The following is a 23403-nucleotide window of genomic DNA, read 5'->3' as shown; positions in this document are numbered from 1 at the left end:
GCCGTGAATGGAGTCTCCAGCATATCTACCTGTTCAGTAGTTAATTTCGTAAGCGTGAGGACACTAAGGAGGTTCTCCAGGTCCTGTGGGGGATAGCTGACTTTTGATGTGTATACATCTTGGAGGTGATTAGCAAACGCCCTAACAATTGCTGCAGGCTGCGCGAGGACACCTGCCGTATTAGAGTGCAGGGTAATAACTACAGGAGGTCTGGAGTCTAAGTGCTCCAGGTACACCAGCAGCTTTCCTGGGCATTCACCCTGCTCAAAAGATTTTTTGTTTGGTAAAGAATAGTTTATGCTTGGCCCATTCCCGGGACATCTGGTCATCCACTCTGGCTTGGAGTTTCAACTGTGCCAGTGTGGCTGCCAATGGCGCCGCTACAGTGCTTTCTTCCAGTTCATTCAGCTGAGCCATAGCCAGCCTTAGGGGCCCTTCTGAATCTGGAAATGCATTCGGCGAGTAGCATTGGAGCATGCTTTTTAAATGCTTCCCATATTGTAAGTGGGGAGGACGTATCAGCATTGTCATCGAAAAAAAATCCCCATTCCAAAGCTAATCAGCAATAACAGTCAACCAGAAGGGGGTTTAACCTCCAGTTTAATCTCAGGGGGTCATTATATAAGGTCAGCTCAACCCAATATGGGTAATGGTCCAAGAGTAGTCTGGGGCCAAAGCCAGCATTTTTCAACCTGAGGATTATAGTACTAAAGAGCCAAATAGAATCTATCCGGGACATGATGGAGTGGGAGCTGGAGTAACAAGAGTAGGCCAGACGTGTGGGGTATACGTGTTGCCATAGTATCTACTAGGTTAAAGCTCACCATCAGGCGTGCAAACCTGGTGTCCTGGTCCAGCCTAGGCGTGTGCAACTTAGGTCCAATCGGTCCAGATGGGGGTTGGCTACCATGTTAAAGATCCCTAACCAGATAGATGGCATAGAAGGGCGTTTGGCCATGAATGAGAATCCCTCACTAAGAATGGTGGAGTTAAATGGGGGGGGGGGGACATACCAGGCTAGAATCAGTAATGCATTACCTGCTATCTTGGCATGCAGCAAAACACATCTGCCCTGTGGGTTCAGCTCCACTATCTGAGAGTTCAAAAGGATACTGATATGGCTACGAGCACTGAGACACCCCTGAATTTAGTGTGGGTGGCATGTAAAGTCCAGCCAATCCAGGGACACCACAGTGCCGTAAATATCCCTGCACGAGTCTCAACTAAAACTTACGTCTGCCCTTTGATCTTTTATAAAAGGACAGGGCTGCAGTGCGTTTCCATTTGTCTCTCAGACATTTCATACTAGAAATTTTAACCTGGTCATGGGGAATTCACAGAATTATGGAGAGGCCCAGGGACACCAGGAGCCCTTATACAGATAAGTAATGATATATGGGAAAATGACATACAACGAGCATGTAAATGGCTAGAAACATACTGAGATTCAGATGTGTATAACAAACATAAAAATCTGGCACCAGTAAGAGAAATAAAAGTAAAAATGCCCCAACTCACCCAGCTCTACACATTCCCCAACTTGTGAGCATTAGTCCCAGAAAGAGAACCCAAAAATAACACATAACCATATTAAGCACCAGTGTGATGCCCAGATCAGACAGGTCATCAGCTGGGGTATCAGACTGAAGGTAGGAGGAGACATTTTTTTTTGTTTTGTGTCCAACTTAGCCCTGGGGGAACGAAAATCCTCTGAATAGTACTGCACATAGCAGGATTGCGGTGGCACACCGTCTGTGGCCAGGAAATGGAGATGGAAAAGCTGGCCACAAAACCGCTCAGAGTCCACAGGCGGCAATATGGCAGTGTTCATATCCCAGATACTAGATTGCTCAGTAACAATAAAAAGGGTGGTGGGGAGGAGGGGGTTTGCACTAACACAAGCAGGACAACTGAACATCTGCGGAGATAAAACGGTCAGAACATGAGTGCATATCCCCCCTCAAAAACAAAATCATAGGCAAGGTAGGATTCCTAAGCAATGCCTTCCAGTGTGGGGAAGACAATATCCAAATTGGGGCTCACACAGTACTCACAGCTCAGTCAGGGTTCAGCCAAGCAGCCACAGACTCCTCAAAAAAATGGACTCAATCCTCGCCATCCACACAGAGGGAACAGCATTGCAGACTTTAGCTGGTGGACTCGCAGGCACCTTGATGTCCGCAAACTGTCTGCGCTGTCTCTGGACCTCCGCCAAGAAGCCCGGGAACGCCATAACCTGGTGGTTATGCAAAGGTATGTTGCCCCTTGCCTCTGGCTAGATGGAGGATGGCCTCACCGTCATTGTAATTGAGGAATTTAGCTATGAAGACCTGTGACAGTGGCATCCGGTATGCACATTCCACCATGAACAACTGCAAAAAGGCCTCACAGCAGGTCCTCTAAAAATGTGGCAGGGTTGTTTCCCTCTGTTCCCTCCGGAAAAACCTACAAACCATAAAGGTATTCCTCCTCATACGAGTATCAAGATAGTCTTGCTTCTGTTGGAGTTACAAGATGAGGTGGTTTGCCTGGTCAGAGGGCTCATCAAACCGGCAGGGCGGGGGGGGGGGGGGGGTATGGGGAGGCATCCTTCACGAGGCCCAGGCGATGCTCCAACTCCCTGACCCTCTCTCTTAGTTGCTGCAGGTACTGGCGTAGTAGGGATAGATCCACCTTAACCTCTTCTATTCTAGTATTAAGAGAGGTTTGACATGTGGCTATTGCCTCTGGGATCTCACCTTTTTGGCGGCACGAGAGGCATGCGAGGTGGACGGGGAGCCAAGACTATCAGACCTGGTGGTGGAATGTCTCCAACTTGGCCGCAGTATCTGCCGCTTTGAGTGGCGGGGACATGTCTCCGGTGTTCTGGGATTACCGGGCAGATGAGTCAGGTAAACGGCGGCAGGATCAAATGGAAAGACCACTGGCGGAGCTCACCTCAGAGAGACATCTCACCGCATGCAGCTTCAGGCCACACCCCCTAAGAGTCCTATTTCAAGAAGTCTTCCTCAGTAACCAGGCAGCCCATTTGAAGCTTTCATGGATTAGGCCTGTTAGGGGTGCCAGACGCATCAGGTTATCACTGCAAGGGAGTAGCCATGGATCTGCTGAGAGACTGGATGAGCTGAGAGAACCAGGCTCGCTTGGGCCAATATGGTGCCATCAACTTTGTTCCTGTAGGAATTTCTTCATTACTTGAGGAACCAGATAAACCAGGGGGAAAGCATAGAACATCTTGCAATCCCACAGAAACACTTCACCTTAGCGTTTTTCCAGGATGAAAGATCTATATTTGGTATTCCCCAGCGGGCTGTAATTTCCCCGAACACCTCTGGGTGTAATGCCCATTCCTCTTGGGAGATCGCTTGGTGGCTGAGGAAGTCTGCCACTTGATCCAGATAGCCTGCCTGGCTACCACAGCTAGACCCCCTGATCTGTGCCATTTTGGACAGATTCTGTGAATGCATCTGCTTTGTAACCGACCGCCTTTGAGAGAACTGGTAGGGTTTTCAAAAACCTCTTCCAAAAAGGAGTACAATTTTTGACATGGTCCAGAACTTAAGAGCCCAAAAAAAAAAAAAAAAAAAAAAATTATTATTGACGCACAAGTGGTGGCTGAGTGCAGGCGTCAGGCTGGCGACAGTTGTTTCCCAGGCTCTCTTTAGGATAATGTTGCCCCTCTTGTCCATACAGTCTTTTAGATGCCCCATGCCTTCAAAGGCCAATGAGGACTCAGACATTCGATAGTGGCACATCCAAATTTGGGGTTCTTTATGCCACACCTCCAGTGGATTGTCACTGAAAGGGATCTGCTTCTTATGACTAGCTGCAAAAGAAGGGCTTCCTTTCTGGGTCTGCCCACGCATTTCTCACAACGTCTGACATCACCTGGTGGACCGGAAATACTTTGAACTTTTTCTTCCTTCGACCTTGGTACATCAGGTCATGTTTTGATGGAATTTATTTTTCTGCCTCTATTTCCAAAGTCTCATATATAGCTCCAAGTAAGTCCTCTACATCTTCTAGGGACAATTTATACTCTGGCCCTCTTTTTTCCTCCCCCCCCAATCTCCCTGCTCTGAATCAGAGCTGTCAGAGGGCCCCCCCCCCCTCACTTACTCCTGCGACCCTGAGGTAACTGATCTTGATGAGGCTATGGGAGAGGAACTTCCAGAGGGAGCTGTTGGAGGTTTTACCTCTGCACTAAACTTAAGATCCTTAAAAAGGTAGTAGCCATGTCATCCCTCATGGGCCCAAAGATTTTTGTGTAGATTGCATGCGACTGCTTAACCAGTCTGTCTAGGCCAGCTTAACACAGCGGTTCTGTGTATTCCAGAGGCATCTTGGTAACACATTTTGCACACCGCTACCTGGGAGCCGTCTTTGGCTCATTAGGAGGCTTGGCCTGCCAAGACCTAAAACTCCAGGGTAGAGGGGCTGTAAGAAAGGGTACACAAGCAGCCACAACATTGTGTACACCCAGTGACATCTTACCAACACCTGTAGTGCCCAAGCCTGCTAGAGATCACTACCACTAGTTAGCTGGTCCCAAAATTGGACAACAAAAGTGTCACAAACTAATGCCTGCCTGTGTCCCACTGGTGCCTGCATCCCTGGGCAGAGGAGATCGTATCATCCTCTTAGATCCGGGACCTTCCTGTGGTGTCCATGCGGTCCCTTGCAGCCAGTTCATGATAATGGCACCAGACATCCATTCAAGCTTCCAGTGCCTTTAAGGTTAGGACCAGTTCCTGGCATGCGCCAATAACATCATGCCCCAGAAAGGATGTACCTCATCTTCCGGGTCAAGCAGCCTCTGACATGCGCCCCCGCCATCGGAGCCACCAAGTCGATGATGCATCGGCACCTCTTGCCAGGCCTGGGCTCAGAAGAAGCCCGAATCTGGGTCAACTCCTGCTCTCAGCCCAAGTGTTGCCCGCAGCCGCATGCCCATCCTCTTCTGTCCAGCAATCCTTGTAAAATGTGCACTTGCCCCAGCAGTTCCCAGCATTTCCCTGCTGCAGCGATGAGATGTATGGCCCAGCCCAGCACTTGGGAGATGGAGCCTCCATCCCTCAGGCAACACCAAGGCTGACCAGGGACTGCCTGTTAAAGAAATTTGTGGCAATGTGTTTACTGTACGAGGAGGAGCTCCATCTCTCAAGGGCTGACCTGGAAGACAACTGGGGGAGATAAAACACCACACACACACCTTTTGGCATGGAGCATTGTGCATTTTTTTTCAATGCACATATTGGCACCTTGGTAGTGTCATGTGGCAAAATGCATGTCTGCGCATTCATTGCAGGAAAATGTTATGGGTCAGATGGTAGACCCACCGACTAGAAATAAAGTGTTACTGGATCTGCTGATTACCAACAATACAGACCTGATCACAGATGTGGCAACAGCAATCAATTGGCTCCAGTATAAAAAAAAAAAATCACACAAATTAGGAAACCTAAGGGGAATACAAAGATGCTGCATTTCAAAAGAGCCAACTTCCCTAAACTACGAACCTTGCTAGAGGGCATAAATTGGGATAAAAATCTTAGGAAGAACACGGGGGCGAGATGGGTTTGCTTTAAGAGCATATTAAATAAGGGCATTAGCCAATGCATCCCATTAGGTAATACATTAAAAAGAGTGAACAAAAGTCCTGGATGGCTTAACTCCAAAGTAAAAATGCATATAAAAAGCAAAGGAGGCCCAAAAACAAAACCAAGAAATTCCTTTTAAGTATGAAGAGAAAAAAAAAAACGACAGACCATATTGGCCCTATAAAGAATGAGGAAGGACATCTGGTTACAAAAGGATGGGGCTATGGCAAAGGTATTGAATTTATTCTTCACAAGGTAATCAGGGGGGCTTCAGTAACAAACTGCAGTGTTTATACTCATGACATCAGAGGAAGCACCTGGTTAAGAGAGAACAGCATTAAAATTAGACTTAGGAAACTTAACATTAATAAAATCACTGGGATAAGATGGCTTGCACCCGAGGGTACTTAGGGAACTCTGTCAAGTAATTGTCAGACCATTGTTCCTAATTTTTACTGACTGGAATGGTACCAGCTGATTGGAGGAAAGCCAATGTAGCACCAATATTTAAAAATTCACACCACGAGCCCAAAATACATCCCTGGGAATTACGGACCAGTTCGATTAACATCAATAGTATGTAAACTTAGAGGGGATAAGGGACTATATTCTAGATCAGGGATATGCAATTAGCGGACCTCCAGCTGTTTCAGAACTACAAGTCCCATGAAGCATAGCAAGACTCTGACAGCCACAAGCATGACACCCAGATGCAGAGGCATGATGGGAGTTGTAGTTTTGCAACAGCTGGAGGTCCACTAATTGCATATCCCTGTTCTAGATTTTAGTAATAAGAACACTATCATTAGCAGTAATAAGCATAGATTCATGAAGAATCATCTTGCCAAACCAATTAACGTTCTATGAGGAGGAGAGTTGCCATCTAGATAAACTAAGGCCATAGATGCGGTGTATCTGGATTTTGCAAAAGCATTTGACACCGTTCCCCATAAACTTTTACTGTACAAAATAAGGTCAGTTGGCAAGGACCATAGGGCTAGTACATGGATTTAAAACTGGCTACAAGGGAGAGTTCAGAGAGTGGTGATAAAATGGGGTGTACTAGCAATGGTCAGGGGTGGGTAGTGGGGTCCCCCTATTTAGTTTGTTCATAAGCAACCAGGAAGATGGGGTAAACAGTTCAATCTCTGTATTTGCAGATACTAAGCAGGGCAATAACTTCTCCGCAGGATGTGGAAACCTTGCAAAAATACCTCAACCAATGAATGAGGTGGGCAACTACATGGCAAATGAGGTTCAATGTAGAAAAATGTAAAAATGCATTTGGGTGGCAAAAACATGAATGCAATCTATACACTGAGGGAATCTAGGATGGAAAAGGATATGGGGGTCCTAGGAGATGATAGCAGCGGCTTGGAATTGCATGCCATTGCTGAGCCTAAAAAAGCAAACAGAATATTGGCATGCATTCAAAAAGGGAATTTCAGAGAATTCTCCTGCTCTACAAGACTCTAGTCCGACCGCACCTAGAGTACACTGTTGAGTTCACCAGTCCTCAGGAAGGATGTACTGGAAATGGAGAGCACAAATGGCAACAAAGCTAATAAATGGTCTGGAGGATATTTGTTATGAGGAAAGGTTGCGAGCACTGAGGTTATTCTCTCTGGAGAAAAAAAAAAAAAAAAAAAAAAAAAAAAAAGACTATTTCAATATACAAATACCATACTAGTGACCCCACAATAGAGATAAACAATGCGATACTGACAAATCACACACATAGGTTGAACTTGATGGACTTGTGTCTTTTTTCAACCTCACTTCCTATGTAACCATGTGCATTTGGGGTGCCATAACAATGAATGGCACCCAAAAGAACATTGACCCAATTTTAAAGCAAATTGGCATGTGGCAATAATTGCACAATTCTGCATTGCTCAGATGTAAATGGGTCCTAACAGAAAATACATAATGTGCAAGATCAATCTTTAAACATGCTATTGCTGATTTTAACCACTTCCCACCCGGCCAATGCATATATATATATACGGCCGGGTGGGAGCCGTCTATTCCTGACAGGCCGTTCAGGAACGTCCTTCAGGAATAGCGGGCTCGCGCAGCGGCGCGATCCCGATGCGCTCGTGTCACCCGGACACGGCACATCTCAGATCGGCAGGAGGGCTCTGTGATTGGCCCTCCTGATCACATGACGGCCGTGTCCAATCACGGCCGTCATGTGATGTAAACAAACAGCCGGTTGCTAGGCAATCTGCTCTCCTCTCACGGAAGTCACCGCTGAGGAGAGGAGAGCAGAACGCTGCAGCCGGCTGATGATCAGTGAGTATGGGCTGCTTTTTACTCACTGATCATCAGTGTAGTGTCAACACACAACACACCACACAGTCCCCACACATGTCCCCAAATAATAAAAACACATGTCCCTAATAATAAAAACATGTCCCCCACATATGTCCCACTAAAATCACATGTCCCAATGATTATCTGCACACATATGTACGTGATCACCTGCACACATATGTACATGATCATTTGCGTACATATGTCCGTGATCACACAAACCAATTATACACTTTTTTTTACCAAAAACATGTAGCAGAATACATTTTGGCTTAAATTTATGAAAAAATTTGATTTTATTGGATTTCTTTTCAAATAGAAAAAAGAAAATATTGTTTTTTTTTTCCAAATTTCCGCTATTTTTGCGCTTATATCGCAAAAAAAAAAAAAACGGAGTCGTGAATAAATAACACCAAAATAAAGCTCTATTTGTGCAAACAAAATGATAACAATTTCATTTGGGTACAGTGTAGCATGACCGCGCAATTGTCACTGAAAGCGCTAGAGCGCTGAAAGCTGAAAATTGGGCTGGGAAGGAAGGGGGTGAAAGTGCCCTGTATTGTAGTGGTTAAGAAAGAAGCCTCCTCCCTCACATCACAGTAACAGCTCACTCAGATTCTCCAGCATTTATCTGGAGAATCTGGGACGGAGATATTTTACAGATATGGCCAGTGAGATCTTCAGGTCACCTTCATAAACTGTTCACCTGTGTAAAAGTGAATGACAGAAGGGTCTGTCCTGTGATAAGTGAACAACATGTTCTCCACTCCTCATCTCAGCTTCAGAAAACTGGCACACCTGAGATACCAGCTGTGATCATCAGGAGCTCGGCTCTTTTGTTTGATAAACGTACATCATTCAGAGCTAGATTGCACTGTACAGGTCCAATTAAAAGTCGATTGGAAATATACAAATGCTGAAGCCTGGACACATTTTAGTGGGAGTTTATTTTTACAGAAAACATGATCCTAGCTCAGCTTCAAACCTGGAAACATTTTCAATGTCCCCCCTCAAAAGCTGTAAAAAAAAAAAAAAAAAAAAAAAAAAAAAGGAAGAAGACACTCTGAAAATGTTGCCACTGGTTCATGTCCCCGTTGGCAGTACCTGGCTCACCATGCCTTTTGTTTAACAGCTTATTAACTCTACAAATGGCCAGGACTAAGGATGAGCTCAGGCATGTTCGCATACTCCACGTGCAGAGCCCACCAGGAAGTCGGCGCATCACTGCGCTAATCACGGGCGAGACATTGCCCTTATGTGCGGCTGCAAAGATCGGGCAATGTCTCACTGCCTGTGATTAGCGCAGCGCCAACTTCCTGGCGGGCTCTGCCCGTGGAGTATGCAAACATGCCGGAGCTCATCCTTAGCTAGGACTATTTTTTTTTTATTTTTTAAATTAAGATTCATGCCGCTGCCCCCCCCCCCCCCCTTTACTGTAATGGATCTACAGCAAACTTTGTATTTTCTGAACTGTAAGCACAGAAAAAAAAAAAAAGCCCATTAATCAAACCCAGGCCAAATCACCAAGTCTTTGTGTTAAAAAAAAAAAAAAAAAAAAAAAAAAAAAAAAAACACACACACGCATGTTAAAAACACCAGCATACAATTTTCAGAACACAATCAAGAATAAATCCATGACTTTTACAAGTCTATTAACCTTTATTTTTGCTATTAAATTTGTGAATTGTGTTTTTTACATTTTATAAGTGCAATTTTACTTCTGTGACAATATTTCCTTTTCAGTTTTCAATTTGACAATCCTTTATAATAATTCATTACTTAAATGTGCCTGTTCCTTCAGACTATTTGCCATCAGTTTCCCTCTCCAGTGCATAACAAGGTACAAAGAAATTTGTGGGTAGGTAGGACTCCTTCTCAGGAGTAAAAAACATTGTTTCATGCAACACTCACTCACACATAAAGAAATAAATATACACAATTTTTTTAATTACACAATATAAAGCAGATGAGCTACTTCTTCCTGGTGCCACCCTTCCTTAAGCCATGACCTAGAAGTCAGAAAGAATAAAATAAAAATTAAAAAAAAAGTTAAACACACAGTAAGTAATCCATTACCATGTAATCCCCTAAAACCTGGGGGCTTCTTGTGGCTATCTGTAGTCCCAAGCAATATACAATGGGCAAGCAGGTCTACCACAGTGTGCAGTGCAATGATCATACTGGAGTGCATTGCAGCCAACAAGAACCTTAGATCCACGACAGATATGTACAGATAGTCCATATGGCAAGCTTGAATATCCAGACATTAAGCTTGACACACCGGTTTGCATTGCAGATGTGTGTTGAAAAGATGGTTACCCTCAATACTTCATATTCCCGATTTGTGTCTACTGTACCATGTACTTTTGAGAATATATCCCGCTTTGTATTGCTTCCTATGTGAAATTCCTGATGTTCTGCAAGCCCCTCTGCTTTTCTATTAAAAACAGACCACACAAAAGCAGGCGAGTACACCATGGTCAGTTCTCTAGCTATGCTGGGAACACAGTGTACTCTTCTCCAATTATCAGACTTGTCCTGAGAAGCCCCTGCTGCATAACCATTCACTGGGAAGCTCAAGGTGCTACAACTTCTCTTGCCAGCTCTTACGCAGCTGAGGGGGGGGGGGGGGGGTGCGGGGAAGAGAAACAGAGAAACACACACCACAAACACACACACACTTGAAATTAGGTTGTTGCATACCTCTATACAAGAAGGATCTGGGGATTTCCCACGTTTCTATCTCCTCTGTATCAGTTCTTGCTTGTTTTCTTTTAGAAGACTTGCGCGTTCCTTTCTTTTTTGGAGGCTTGTCTACAGTGGTGAAGGAGAATAAATTGAACACACAGAAGATGCAATTCAGATATTCAGCTAGAGTCATGGGATAGCATCACATAAGAGTTAGTCCTTTATAACCAGAAGCATCAGGCATTTCCTGCTCTAAACAAAGTGGTAAAAAGGGGCAAGTGTGGGTTTTTTAAAGCAAACCCATTTCATCCTTATTGGGCAGAGATTTGCCTTAAAGTAAACCCCCCACATTTTCAGCCAAGGAAACCGCCATCTTTGCATCCGTTTAATCTACAAATGCTATGATGCTGCACACGTGATCAGTTATGACACCAGGCATTGAATGGTTTGACGGTTTGGTTGAGAGCACAACCAATGGGAGCATTACATTTCTGGCACACCCCGTAAATGAAACAGTTTTATGGACGGGTTTAAGCCATTTCCCCAAGAAAAAAAAAAAAAAAAAAAAAAAAAAAAAAAAAAAACCCCACTAGCTACATTTTTTTTTTTTTTTTATATTACACACACACACACACACAGCTGTACTTGTTTCTAACATACAACACCCCCCCCCCCCCCCCCCCCACACACACACACACACACACACACACACACACACCAATACATCAGGAAAAAAAATAAAATAACCTCCCCCCCCCCCACCAATCACTGGAGCTGGAAAAAACTGCCCCCGTGTCAGTATTTTGTTGAACCACCTTTTGCTTTAAAATGACTCAAGTTCAGTTAAATTTGAGGGTAAACATTTGTGGACTGCAGTCTAAGTCATTCCACAGATTTTCAATGGGGTTCAAGTCTGGGCTATGACTATGCCATGCAAGGACAGTCACCATTTCTCCTGCAACCACTGTGTGGTAATTTTTTCTGTTTGCTTTGAGTCAGTCATGTTGGAAAGTAAATCTTCCCATTAACAACTTTCTGGCAGAGTGCAGCAGATTTTACAGTATATTGCCCCATCCATCTTTTCCCTTCTATCCTGACAAGTGCTCCAGTCCCTTCTGCAGTAAAACACACCCCCATAAACGGAATGTTACCACCTCCATGCTTTACTGTAGGAATGCTTATTTGGATGGTGAGCTGTATTGGATTTCTGCCAGAGAGAGTTTGGTGTGGAGGCCAAACTATTCAATTATAGTCTTATTTGACCATAACCCCATTTTCCATGTTGACCTTTCTTAGAGTGGCTTTCCTGCAAGCCTCCCGTACAAGTAACATTTGTGGAGAAGTGTACAATATTGTTGTCACATGCACACAATGACCACTCTGTCAAAGTCCTGCAACTTCTGAGTTACTGTAGGCCTCTAAACTGACCAATTTTACATTAAACAGGGACAAGCTATTAAAGGTCCAGAGGGGATAAGATTTCATATGCAAGGGGAGCAGAAGGGGTGCACACTGGTACAAGCAGGGAGGTGGACAGAGGAAAACAGACAAGAGATCTGCAGATAGCAGGCTACGGATGACAGAATCATGCAGACTGACCAGGATGTCAGGGCTCAGCAGCCATGATTATCGTGGTCCATTTGCAGAGGGGAGGGTATAGCCAGGTTTTTAGGCTACAAAGGGGACCAAATTACACAGCACAAGCAGTGCTGTAAAACAAAAAAAAAAAAAAACAGCTTTTTTTGGGTTAACCAAATGCTTTAAAATAGGACTTTACTGTGCTTCTAGACATTGATAAAGCCTGAAAACGTGCATCTTTTTTAATTTGTGCCTGTCCACAACTTCATTCCAGGAGATGTTTAGACTGCCTTGCCACACAGTTGGTTTGCTTCAGTTGCACTACCGGGTACTAATGCTTCAAGAAAGCATTTCATGCAGAGGCAAATCAAAACGACCACAGCTGAAAAGTCACATGGCTTTGTGTGCTATTGATAAGGTGATTAGCTACACCCGATTGAGTTTAGAAGTCATTTTAGGAGTGGGGTGATCTTTTCCAACTCAGAAATTTGAATTTTTTTTTCTTTGACCTGGTGGCGTTATCCTTCTCTTAGGATGTTATAAGTTGCACCGAGTAACACAGCTGCATAGAGTATATCATACACACACACACCTCTTCATTTCAGGCTGCAAAAGCAAAAAAAGGATTTAAAAAAAAAAAAAAAAAAAAAAAAAAAAAAAGTGGAAGTTGATGCTTCTATTTTCGCATTGTAAATTGTGTATTACATGCTGTTCCTACTCCAGTCACTACAAGTTTCATTTGCTGTATTCTGCAAAAATACCAGTTTGATCTTACCGTTCCCCATATCCACCCTCTGTGTCCCCAATTCAGCTAGAGATTTTGCAGCTGTGGTGGCAACTGCATAGGCTCAGTTTTCATCGAGTTTCTATGCCAAGCATTTCCTCCGCATCACACCTGAGCAGCCCATGTGACTATAAAGTAACATGTGGGTGTATACAGTGGTAAATGACTGTAAATTCACTCTCTCCTCTATGCCCACTAACCAGGGGACAGGCTATTACATGTAGATTACTGGTGGCTTCACCTCCCTCTTATTCTAAGACACAGCCTGTGACTGACAGAAATCAGCCCACACCATGCCATTTCCACAATATAACATTTTAAATTGTCATACAAATATTTGAAATCAAATCTTCATTTTACTCTGTATTCTAAAGGCTTTTTTTTTTTTTTAAACATGTAAATCATCAGAGCACTAGAAGCTCCTGCTGCTTAGGTTTCCTGGAGGACAAGCAGCTGTCACATGACCCAGATGTTTCGCAGCCTATCAACACCTGCAGGCATCCTCACACAAAGATCAAGCCATTCCTGTTGGGGTATCACTGGAATCTCTTTCCTGAGGGTTGGCAGGAAGAGCAGAGTGGGAGATCCAATATGGCGCTGGAACAAGCCGCCTCGTAGCACCACGAAGCTCAACCATCCCAGCCTGCAATGTCCATTTCTTCTCAGTTAAGAATTTCTGCCCCCCCCCCCCCCCAAAAATCACATCCCATGACTAGGGCTCCGAGACTGCATCTATGGTCTCCTCCCCCTAAAGGGGAATTGGAGCGCTTCACTAGCAGAATAAAGCGGGCCTTTAAAAACGGGACATGGATTTTCTTGAAATGGACACTTGGCAGCTGGGAGAATAGGATTGGAGACACTGGAGCAGAAAGTTGATGACACTTTGCCTGCCATCTCTATGCTAAAGGATCAGTGTTCAGCTCAAGATCAGAAGATTTGAGGCCCTTCGCTGTCAGTTGGATGATTGAGAAGCACAGCAGGCGGGTAAATATTCATATATGCATTCTACCCGAGGCCACACCTCCTAAGGATATCATTACCAGCCTGTGAGGTATATTTAGCAAGATTCTGGATCTACCAGCCACTGCTGCTATTGAAAAGCAGTCAGAGCGCTTCAGCCTCCTGATGATCCTGAAATCCCTAGAGACATTTGTAAGCTCCACCAGTACATGATCAAAGACCGCATCATGCAGAAAATGAACAGGCAGTTCTTCGACTTGGAGCTCATTTGTTCTTTTTCCATGATCTCCCTAGGTGCACCTTTATGCAGCGCAAAGCCCTCTGTCCCCTCTTGGCTGGTTATATTGCACACCAAGGATGAGCTCCTATGCTTCATGAAAGTTCTAGGGCTGGAGCCTGTTGACTTTCTAGACTGCCGCTGCTCTCAGGAAATTTCCACAACCACCATTATTGCAACCAAGAGAAGATCCTGTGGCCAGAAGCAACAAGCTCTGGCTCTTGGACAACCAGAGAATGAAGATGCATGGAGGTCCTCACCTGCCCTTTCCTTCTGGTACTCTAGCCCTATCTCTCTACTTTGAGTACTGCGTTCCCCATCAACTGACGAATTTGGGGGCTCTTAATGCAATGGATAAGTTAGAGAAAAAGTGGGATAGAACTTGCCGCTTTGTTTAGCATTTGACACAACAAGAGCTCTACTACCCCCCCCCCCCCCCCCCCCATTTTAAATGCTACTCAGCAGTGGCCACCACTTTTATTGTCACTCACTTGGTACATATTTGGGTCCCCCACCCTTCTGCTTTAATAGCTGGTTTGGGCAGAAAGCATGATCCCACGTCTTTGTATTTACCCACATAGGTCTTACCTGGTTAGGCAACCGCATTCTGCCCTGGGCCTTTCCTGTAGTGGACCATTGTGCCGGACCTGTTAGTTCTCATCTGGCTTGTTCTACTTTTTTTTCTTAGTTTTTTTTATAGGACGCTTTAGCACCACAAATCGCCCACTCAGTCTGCTGGAGTGGCTTGGCTGCTTGCCAATTTTTGGTTTCTGGTATGGCTTTCACTTAGGGTACAATCATAACGTAAGGGGTGCTCGCCACACAAATGTTTAGAGTTGAAGATTGGGTGCTCAGGTACTGTTCTTGAAAAACATTTCAGGCAGCAGTCCCTTCACAAGATGCCTACTCACCTCTATAAATCAATGGCTTATTAGCAACAAATTCCCTGGGTAAGGCAATTGTGGTCCATAAATCCTGTAAATTTTACCCCTTGGAAAGCTGTATAGACCCACAAGGCCATTAAGTCTTTCTGAAGGGGTAATTGCTAACCAAAAATTCACGTTCACTACTCTTACACACCAAATGCTCAACAGCTCACTTTTATATGCAGTCCTCACACGGCTGGCAGACTTTTGGGAGGGCATCCTGATTTCTGAAGGCTTCAGTGTTAGCCCAGATCCCTTTGACATGTCTCATGGCTGTCTGCTTACGCTTTTCTTAAAGCTTTCCGTAAAGCATTGCAGACTCACCTTATAGATAGGAGGGCACTCCATTTTCACATAGGAAAAACAGCTACTACTCCTTGGGGGGCTTGGGACTCCCTTGAATATGGAGTTCGTATAGGGCCATCATACCAACGCATTTTAAATTGGCACGTTCATTCTCATTTTAAACTTTGGGTCCCCCCGGAGAAGTGTCTGGTGGGACTCAACCCATTGGTTGCCGTGGAGAGTACATGGTCATAAACGACGTTTCCAATGACAACTCATGTTTTGCATGTCTGGGACCGCATTATTTGCTTTGGCTCCCTCTGGACCCTCGTCGACACCAATAGGAGACTTCTTATGTCTAGCACTGACCCCTGAAGGAGTTGGTTTGATTGGGCTTACCATTACCTTCTCCTCGATTTATGTCTAGGGGTTCCAGTGGTAGATGGCTCAGTAAACTCAGATTGACAACAGATCCGCACAAAGGGATTTTTATTTGCAAAAAACGTAGACAACGAACAGTCTCTTAAAATTGGATCAGAGGGTTAGCAAAAAAATTCAGGTACTCTTAATGTCAAAATCAGTAATGAAGGCCTTGTTTACTTTGGCTATTCTCTGGATTTAGTCAGTCATTCACAATTGGATGTTCACTCAAGATGGATAGTCCCTCTCACAAGGCCTAGCAGCCAACAAGGTGCTTTACTCAGGAACAAGTCTCTGCCAGACGTTTTAGAACTCGCAGGAAACTAAATTTGTAGAACACTCGTGTGATATCTGGATCTTTCAGCCAGCTTGGCGATACCAACGAGACTGTATTCACTTAGGTAGTTCAGCCCCACCAGGCTCTGGCTAAGAAGCCAACCCATACCTGGCCTTCTTCTGAAGAGTCCTCCCTTGGATAGCTATGAAGTTACTGGGCCTCCAACTACCGGAGACGGCACCGGACCACCTCGGAGATCTTTAGTTTCCTTGCCTCGGGCTAGCCAACCCCAAGACAATAAATTGGGTGGATCTGCACCCCAGGCCATAGCCTTCCTGGGGGCTGGTCAGGAGCACCAGGACCATGGAGGAAGAACATACTTCTGGACCGGAACCCCCAAACAATGTGTAATCTGCGAGGACAGACAGGACATCGGGTGAAGCCCTCCACAGCATGCCCCAGCTTGAAAAGCAGGAGAAGCAGCCCAAAAAACTTACACTGAAGCAGATTAACTTGCAGCTAAATGGAGGCCATCCAATTAAGCAATGCAGTCCCGACAGGTAAAATGGATGAGATTAAAACTGACATAGTATAGTATGGCAGAGGCAGAAAATAGGATCTTTTTACTGGAGGATGCAGTTACACACCCCCCCCCCCCCCCCCCCATTTACAAAAAGATCTTAATAGCAGAAAAACAGATTGCTACATGGCAACAGAAAACAGACGATTGAGAATCGCATACGCCACAATAATTTAAGAATAGTTGGTCTACTGAAGGGGTTTAACCCTGGGGACAAGAGCAATGGTTGAAAAATGTATTCGCAGACATGGTGGTATTAGCATTTGCAGTTGAAAGGGCATACAGAAGAGATGCAGTTAGCAGACCTCCAGATGTTGCAGAACTACAAGTCCCATAATTAAAAAAAAAAAAAAAAAAAAAAAGGGGGGGGGGGGGGGGGGGGGGAGAACAGTAGGGTCCAAAATGTACTGGAAAAATTTATAAAAGTTGGATAGTTTGATCTCTGGAGGATTAGAAACCCAAATGCTAGGTCTTTTTGTGGCATGCACCAGGGAGAGGGTGCATATCTAGTATAGAACTGGCTCTGGGGAATGAGAAGATGCTCCCAATGAAGCAATCTGTCACTTATATGCCCAGAGGCGTGTCTGATCACTCTGGGTTAACCTTTGATTTAACAATAGGCCCTAGAGGAAGAGGCTCGGGCTATAGGATTCAATCTCATTGGCTAACTCAGATTGGACCAAACTATAGGATACCGGAGCGGTTTGAAACCCACAGGCAGGGCCGGATTAAGAGCATCATGTGCTTGGTGCTGAGGATTTTGTGGACCTTTTACTGGGCACCCTTCTGCTTTCCAAGAGCCTGTGCTGGCGTGCGCCCAAACTCGAAAGTGTGCAGCCGCACAGGCATAACACTAGGGAAGCCTGGCGTTTGATTTGCCAAGTTTCTGTGAGGGCCGTGCATTGGCGTTCACTCTGAGCTGAAAGAGTGCAGCTGCGCAGGCCTAACACCATGGAAGCCCCAGACTTCTGTAAGAGCCCTGCATTGGCGTGCCCCAGGCTTCTGTTAGGACTGCTCATGCAGTGCCCATTATCAATCCCACCACCCTGCCCAGGCAGTGCATGTGGAATGCAGGGCCCGTCAGGGGAGATCTCTTCCCGTTGGCCCATTGCTTTCTATGTCCTTTTTGGGTGGCTGGGCCTATATTAAGGTAGGGGCCTGGAGCTGCAGCTCCAATAGCCCCTACGTTAATCCAGCCCTGCCCACAGGGGGATAGAAAAATGGAGGGTGTGCTCTGGGACACCATAAAAAGGCATATCCAAGAGGGGTAATGAGATCTGCAAATAAAAAATAAACACACACACACACACACACACGAGGAATTGGAAAAGTTATGTGCACAGGCAGAAACTGAGTTTGTAACTGATCCCTAGAATATAAATCAGATAAGATAGGCAGGATTAGCGCACCAGTATAACAATCAATTAATAGTTAGTTAATGCCAAAACATAAGAGGCTCCAGCAAAAACAATAAAAATTGAGCAAGGACATCAAGCTAATAAGATAAGATACTAAATTATCTGATAAAAACAGACATCATTGGCTATTTCAGAAGCAAGAAAACAAGAAAGGGGAGATAGTTAACACACTAGAGGAGATACTTATGAGCTTTTAAAGATATGTTAATAAGTATACATTAACCTTCACAGGAGAAGAGAGGAATATCTGGGGGTTTTAGAACGCCTCAAATTAACTGAGGAGCAAAAAGAGGGGATGGAGAAAGATGAAGAGGAATTAGAGAGGCCATCTTTTCTATGGGAAAGGGTAAATCTCCAAGATCGGATGGTATAGAAGTGTACCAACATTATGTGGAGATTATGGCACCAGCCCTGACCAAGATGTATAGACACATTCCTCCAGGAGAAAAAAAAAAAACAAAAAAAAGAAGGAGGAGAAGAAGTGGAAAATGGGCAAGAATATTATATTAGCAACCATGTTCAAGTTTATTAATAAATGGAATATCTCCCACAATAAAGTTACATGAGGGAACATTGGGCAAATAGTTGTAGACCACAAAAAAAAAAAACCCATACACACGGTCGGACTTGTACAAACTTTTCCGTGGACTTTTGTACAAAGTGTGTTGTCCACAAGTTTGTATTGCATACACACGGTCGGACTTTTTGACAACAAACACGAACGTGGTGACGTCACAACGTACGGACGCCACTTCAAAAGAGGACGTTCAATGACTCCAGCGCCACCTTTGGTCAACTTCTGTATTGTAGTCTGATCGTTTGCAATGGTTCTGAGCATGCGTGTTTGTACCTTGTACAAAAGTCCGATGCTTTTGCATACACACGGTCGGACTTTGCTCCATCGGACTTCTGTTGTCAAAAAGTTTGTCCGTTCGCAGAGCCAACAAAAGTCCGATTAAAACAGAAAAAGTTTGTCCGATGGAGCGTACACACAGTCGGATGTTGCTCCAAAACAGCTAATTTGCATGTTTGTTGTCAAAAAGTCCGACCGTGTGTACGGGCCTTTAGACTTACTGGTAACTTGTTTTCCAGAAGTCTTTCAGGACAGCACCTGAGAGATAGTGACTCCTCCCTCAACCTTAGGAAACACCTTCTTCCTCCAAACTTTAAAGGGAGGCACCTCCCTACCAAACCTCAGTTGTAGAAGAGAACCTCCGGCCCCGGCTGGAACACACAAACACATACGTTAGTCACAGCGTAGCATAATAAAATACAATAGGGTGGGATGTTGTTGTCCTGAAAGACTTCTGGAAAACAAGTTACTGGTAAGTCCAACTTGGTTTTTCCCCCCCCAAGGAGTCTTTCAGGACAGCACCTGAGAGGATAACCGAGATTTACCCCTTAGGGCGGGACAACAGCTTGCAGGACCTTCCTGCCAAACGCCTGATTGCTGGCAGATGTGAGGTCCAGCCTATAGAGTTTCACAAATGAATGAAAACTCGACTAGGACGCTGCCTTGCAGATCTGTTCAGGGGGTGGCACCAGCTCTCTGCCCATGTAGACGCCAGAGCCCTGGTTGAGAGTGCACAAATCCCTGCTGGTGGGGATAAGCCTGCCTGGGAATATGACTCTGAGATAGATCATTTCAGCCATCTTGCTAAAGAAACTTTAGAAGCTTGGTAACCCTATTACCTGAAAAACGTACAAACAGTGAATCTGAACAGCTTTGTCCTGTCCAAGTAACACAACAGAGTCCTCCTGACGTCCAACATGTGGAAAAGGGTCTCCTCTCCTTCTGGGTTAATGCAGAAGGTTGGAAGTACTATGTCCCGAGTAGGGATGAGCCGAACACCCCCCGGTTCGGTTCGCACCAGAACTTTCGAACGGACCCCACGTTCGTTACGAACGTTAGAACCCCATTGAAGTCTATGGGACCCGAACGTTCGAAATGGAAAGTGCTAATTTTAACGGCTAATATGCAAGATATTGTCCTAAAAAGGGTTTGGGGACCTGACTCCTGCCTCAGGGGACATGGGTCAATGCAAAAAAAAGTTTTAAAAACGGCCGTTTTGGCGGGAGCACTGATTTTAATGACGATTAAAGTGAAAAAAGAAAAAAAGTGAAATATTCCTTTAAATATGGTGCCTGGGGGGTGTCTGTAGTATGCCTGTGAAGTGCCACGTGTTTCCCGTGTTTAGAACAGTCCCTGCACAAAATGACATTAAACGGAAAGAACACCATTTAAAACTGCTTGCGGTTTTAATGTTATCTCTGGTTCCTGCAATATGGTTGAAAATCATTGAGAAAAATGGCATGGGTAGCCCTCCCTGCCCATTACCAGCCTATTTGGGTCTTGTACGCATATTAAGGGGAACCCTGTACCCATATTAAAAAAAGGAAATGCGTGTGGCCCCCAGGCCCTATATACTCAGAACAGCAGTATACAGGCGGTGCAAACAAGACAGGGACTGTGTAGTTTTGTTGTGTTAAGTTGAATCTGTTTGTAATTTTCAACTGGTACATTTTTAAAGTGTAGCTCCAGTCAAAAAAAAAAAAAAAAAAAAAAAAAAAAAAAAAAAAAAAAAAAAAAAATGGAGTTACGTACCGGTAACATCCTTTTCCAGGAGTCTTTCAGGAGACCTCCCACCTTTGAGAGACACTGGCCCCTCCCCTCTTAGGAAACACCGCCTTCATTTTCATGATTTAAGCCTCCTCCTCCCTTCGTTCCTCAGTTCTTCCAGAGTACCTCCGGCCAACTGGGGAGACACAAGAATACGTCAAACAAATAAACTTTTAGTCTTACCTGACGGTCTCATGTGATGAGTTCCCGATGATCTGCAAAAAACCTGGGTGGGAACCGGTGCTGTCCTGAAAGACTCCTGGAAAAGGATGTTACCGGTACGTAACTCCATTTTTCCCCAATCGTCTTTCAGGACAGCCACCTTTGAGAGGATAAGCGAGTACCTTGTCTTAGGGTGGGAACTACTGCTTGCAGCACCTTGTGACCAAAGGGCTTGGTCTTTGGCTGAGAGAAGATCCAATCTATAGCGCTTCACGAACGTAGAAAACTTGAACCACGTTGCGGCTCTACAGATCTGTTCAGGAGACGCACCAGCCCACTTTGTCTGCGGAGTTGCCGCTGTCCTGGCTGAGTGTGCTTTAATTCTAACTGGAGGCTTTAATACCCCAACCACGCAAGTCTGCCCAATGGCTGACCTTAACCATCTGGTTAGCGTACGTCTAAAGGCTTTGGAACCCTTCCTAGCCCTTGGAAGTAACACTAAAAGTAAATCAGACTTCCTGAACTGACTTTGTGCAACCAAAATAATGGACACATCTTCTAACGTCCAATAAGATGTGTTCCTGTTCTCTCACTGGTTTTGAACGAAAAATAGGCAGCATAATCTCTCGGACTCTCTGAGGATTAGAGACTACCATTAGGTAAAAAAGCCAGAATGGTCTTAAAAACTGAATGGTCTGGAAAGGGAGTGCCCTAACAGAAAGGGTTTCGAGTTTACTCACTTTCCTTGCCGTAGTGATCGACACAAAAAAACAGTTTTGAGAGTAATCAACCATAACAAGCCAGATTCCAATTGCTGAAAAGGTTCTTTGTGAGAACCTGTAAAACTAATGAGCGACCCCGACTGGGGAGGGGACGACCAAAGGCTTGGTCTTTACCTACTTAAGGCTCTAAGAACCTTACTATACCAAGGTCTGATATTAAATGCCCTTCCAGGAATACGCTAAAAGCGAAAACCTGACTCTTCAATGTTTATGGGGCTAAACCTTTATCTGCCCCTGACTGCAGGAACTCTAGAACGGCTACAAGGCTGTGCACATTGAAGGAGTTCTCTGAGCACCAGCTGTTGAACCGCCTCCATACCTTCAAGAAAATGGTCTGAGTTTCCATTTACCTGCAATTCAGAAGAGTGGCTATTAAACAGTCTGAGACCCCTTTGCCCTTTGGCAATTCCTTCTCAGTAGCCAAGCTGCAAGAATCCACCTGGGGACCGCAGATTGGACCCTGGGAAAGGAGACACTCTTAGACCGGGAAAACCCGGGGGGGTTCCACTGACAGGCCCTTCAGAATGGAGAACCACGGCCTCCTGGGCCCAAGAGGTGTGATTAGAAAACAGGTAGTAATCTCCACCTGAAAACTTCCCTGACCCTGCAGGAATCAGAACGGGAGGGGAGAAAGCATAGCACTTAGAGAAACCCTAACTCTGTGCTATAGTGTGTCTGCTCCCGACCTCCCCTCTCCCCTGTTCATGGAACAGGAGATAGCTTCCTTTGCGTTTTCCCTTGAGAAAAAAAAAAAAAAAAAAAAAAAAAAAAAAAAAAAAAAAAAAAAAAAAAAGAAGGTCTATCCAAGGAATCCCCCAACTCTGGGTGATCCATTCGAAAAACCTCCTGCTTGAGAACCTGGTTGCTCTGAGGAAATCTAATATCAGAATTTGCTCTCCTTTCAAACAGATCACTGGAAAGACAGGATTTTAATATTCGGCCCATCTGAGGATGGCCTTCGCTAGGACCCATAAGGATCCGCTCCAGGAGTCCCTGTCCTGTCGACGTAAGCCACTGGCAAGGGATTGTTTCCATGACTCTTACATGAAGTCTCCAGAGAACTCTCTGAAAGGTCCTGAGAACCAGATCTACTGTTCTCAACTCCCTCCAATTTGAGGATCTCTTAGATTCCTTCCTCTCCCAGGTACCCTGTACCAAACAGGAGTCTAGGTGTGTACCCCAACCTAAGCCGTTCGTATCGGTTGTAACCACCCTGGATACTGGCAAACTCCATTCTAGGTCTTGTAACAAACGTGCTCCCTTTCCCAAAGGGACCTCTTTACCTGAGTTGGAACCGAAACCAAAAAGTCCCAAGACCCCTGACTGTGGTCCCAAACCTTCAAGATAAATAGTTTGAAGAGGACGGTAACATGACCCCGTCCACTGAACTGCTAGGAGCGTGGCTGTCAGTAAACTCAACCTGCCTGAGTTTTTGACGGTTGCCCTGGAGAAACAGTGCTTTGTCTATCTTCTGGATCTTCTCCAAGGAGGGAAGACCTTTTGTTCTGTTGAGCCCAGCACCTACCCCAGGAAGGTGACCCCCTGGTAAGGAATTTAAGTTGGGTTTCTCTAGGTTCAGAGGCCAACCCAGGCTCACCAACAGGTCTTTTGTTACCTGTGGATCCCAAATCGACTGCGCCAGAGAAGGTACAAACAGGAGAAGATCGTCAAGACACACGATCACCGAGACTCCCCTGAGACGCAGGAATGCCAGAACTTCTACCATCACT

The 23403-nt window shown here is 45.0% G+C and overlaps 1 protein-coding gene across 1 annotated transcript in view; it reads right to left on the bottom strand.

The window, feature by feature from the left end:
- Positions 1-9561: 9561 nt before the first annotated feature.
- LOC143998246 (uncharacterized) overlaps positions 9562-23403 on the bottom strand; it is a 31876-nt gene continuing 18034 nt past the window's right edge. The window contains exons 4-5 of the mRNA XM_077493934.1: positions 10620-10730; positions 9562-9925 (exon numbers count right to left, since the gene is read on the bottom strand). Of these exons, the coding sequence (XP_077350060.1) occupies positions 9888-9925; positions 10620-10730 (149 nt within the window). The 3' untranslated portion in view covers positions 9562-9887. The remainder of the gene's footprint in view (positions 9926-10619; positions 10731-23403) is intronic.

Source organism: Lithobates pipiens, unplaced genomic scaffold, assembly GCF_037356315.1.
Source record: "Lithobates pipiens isolate NorthernLeopardFrog02 unplaced genomic scaffold, aLitPip1_a1.2 Scaffold_19, whole genome shotgun sequence".
Taxonomy (NCBI): Eukaryota; Metazoa; Chordata; class Amphibia; order Anura; family Ranidae; genus Lithobates; species Lithobates pipiens.
This window is presented reverse-complemented; position numbering and strand designations above follow the sequence as displayed.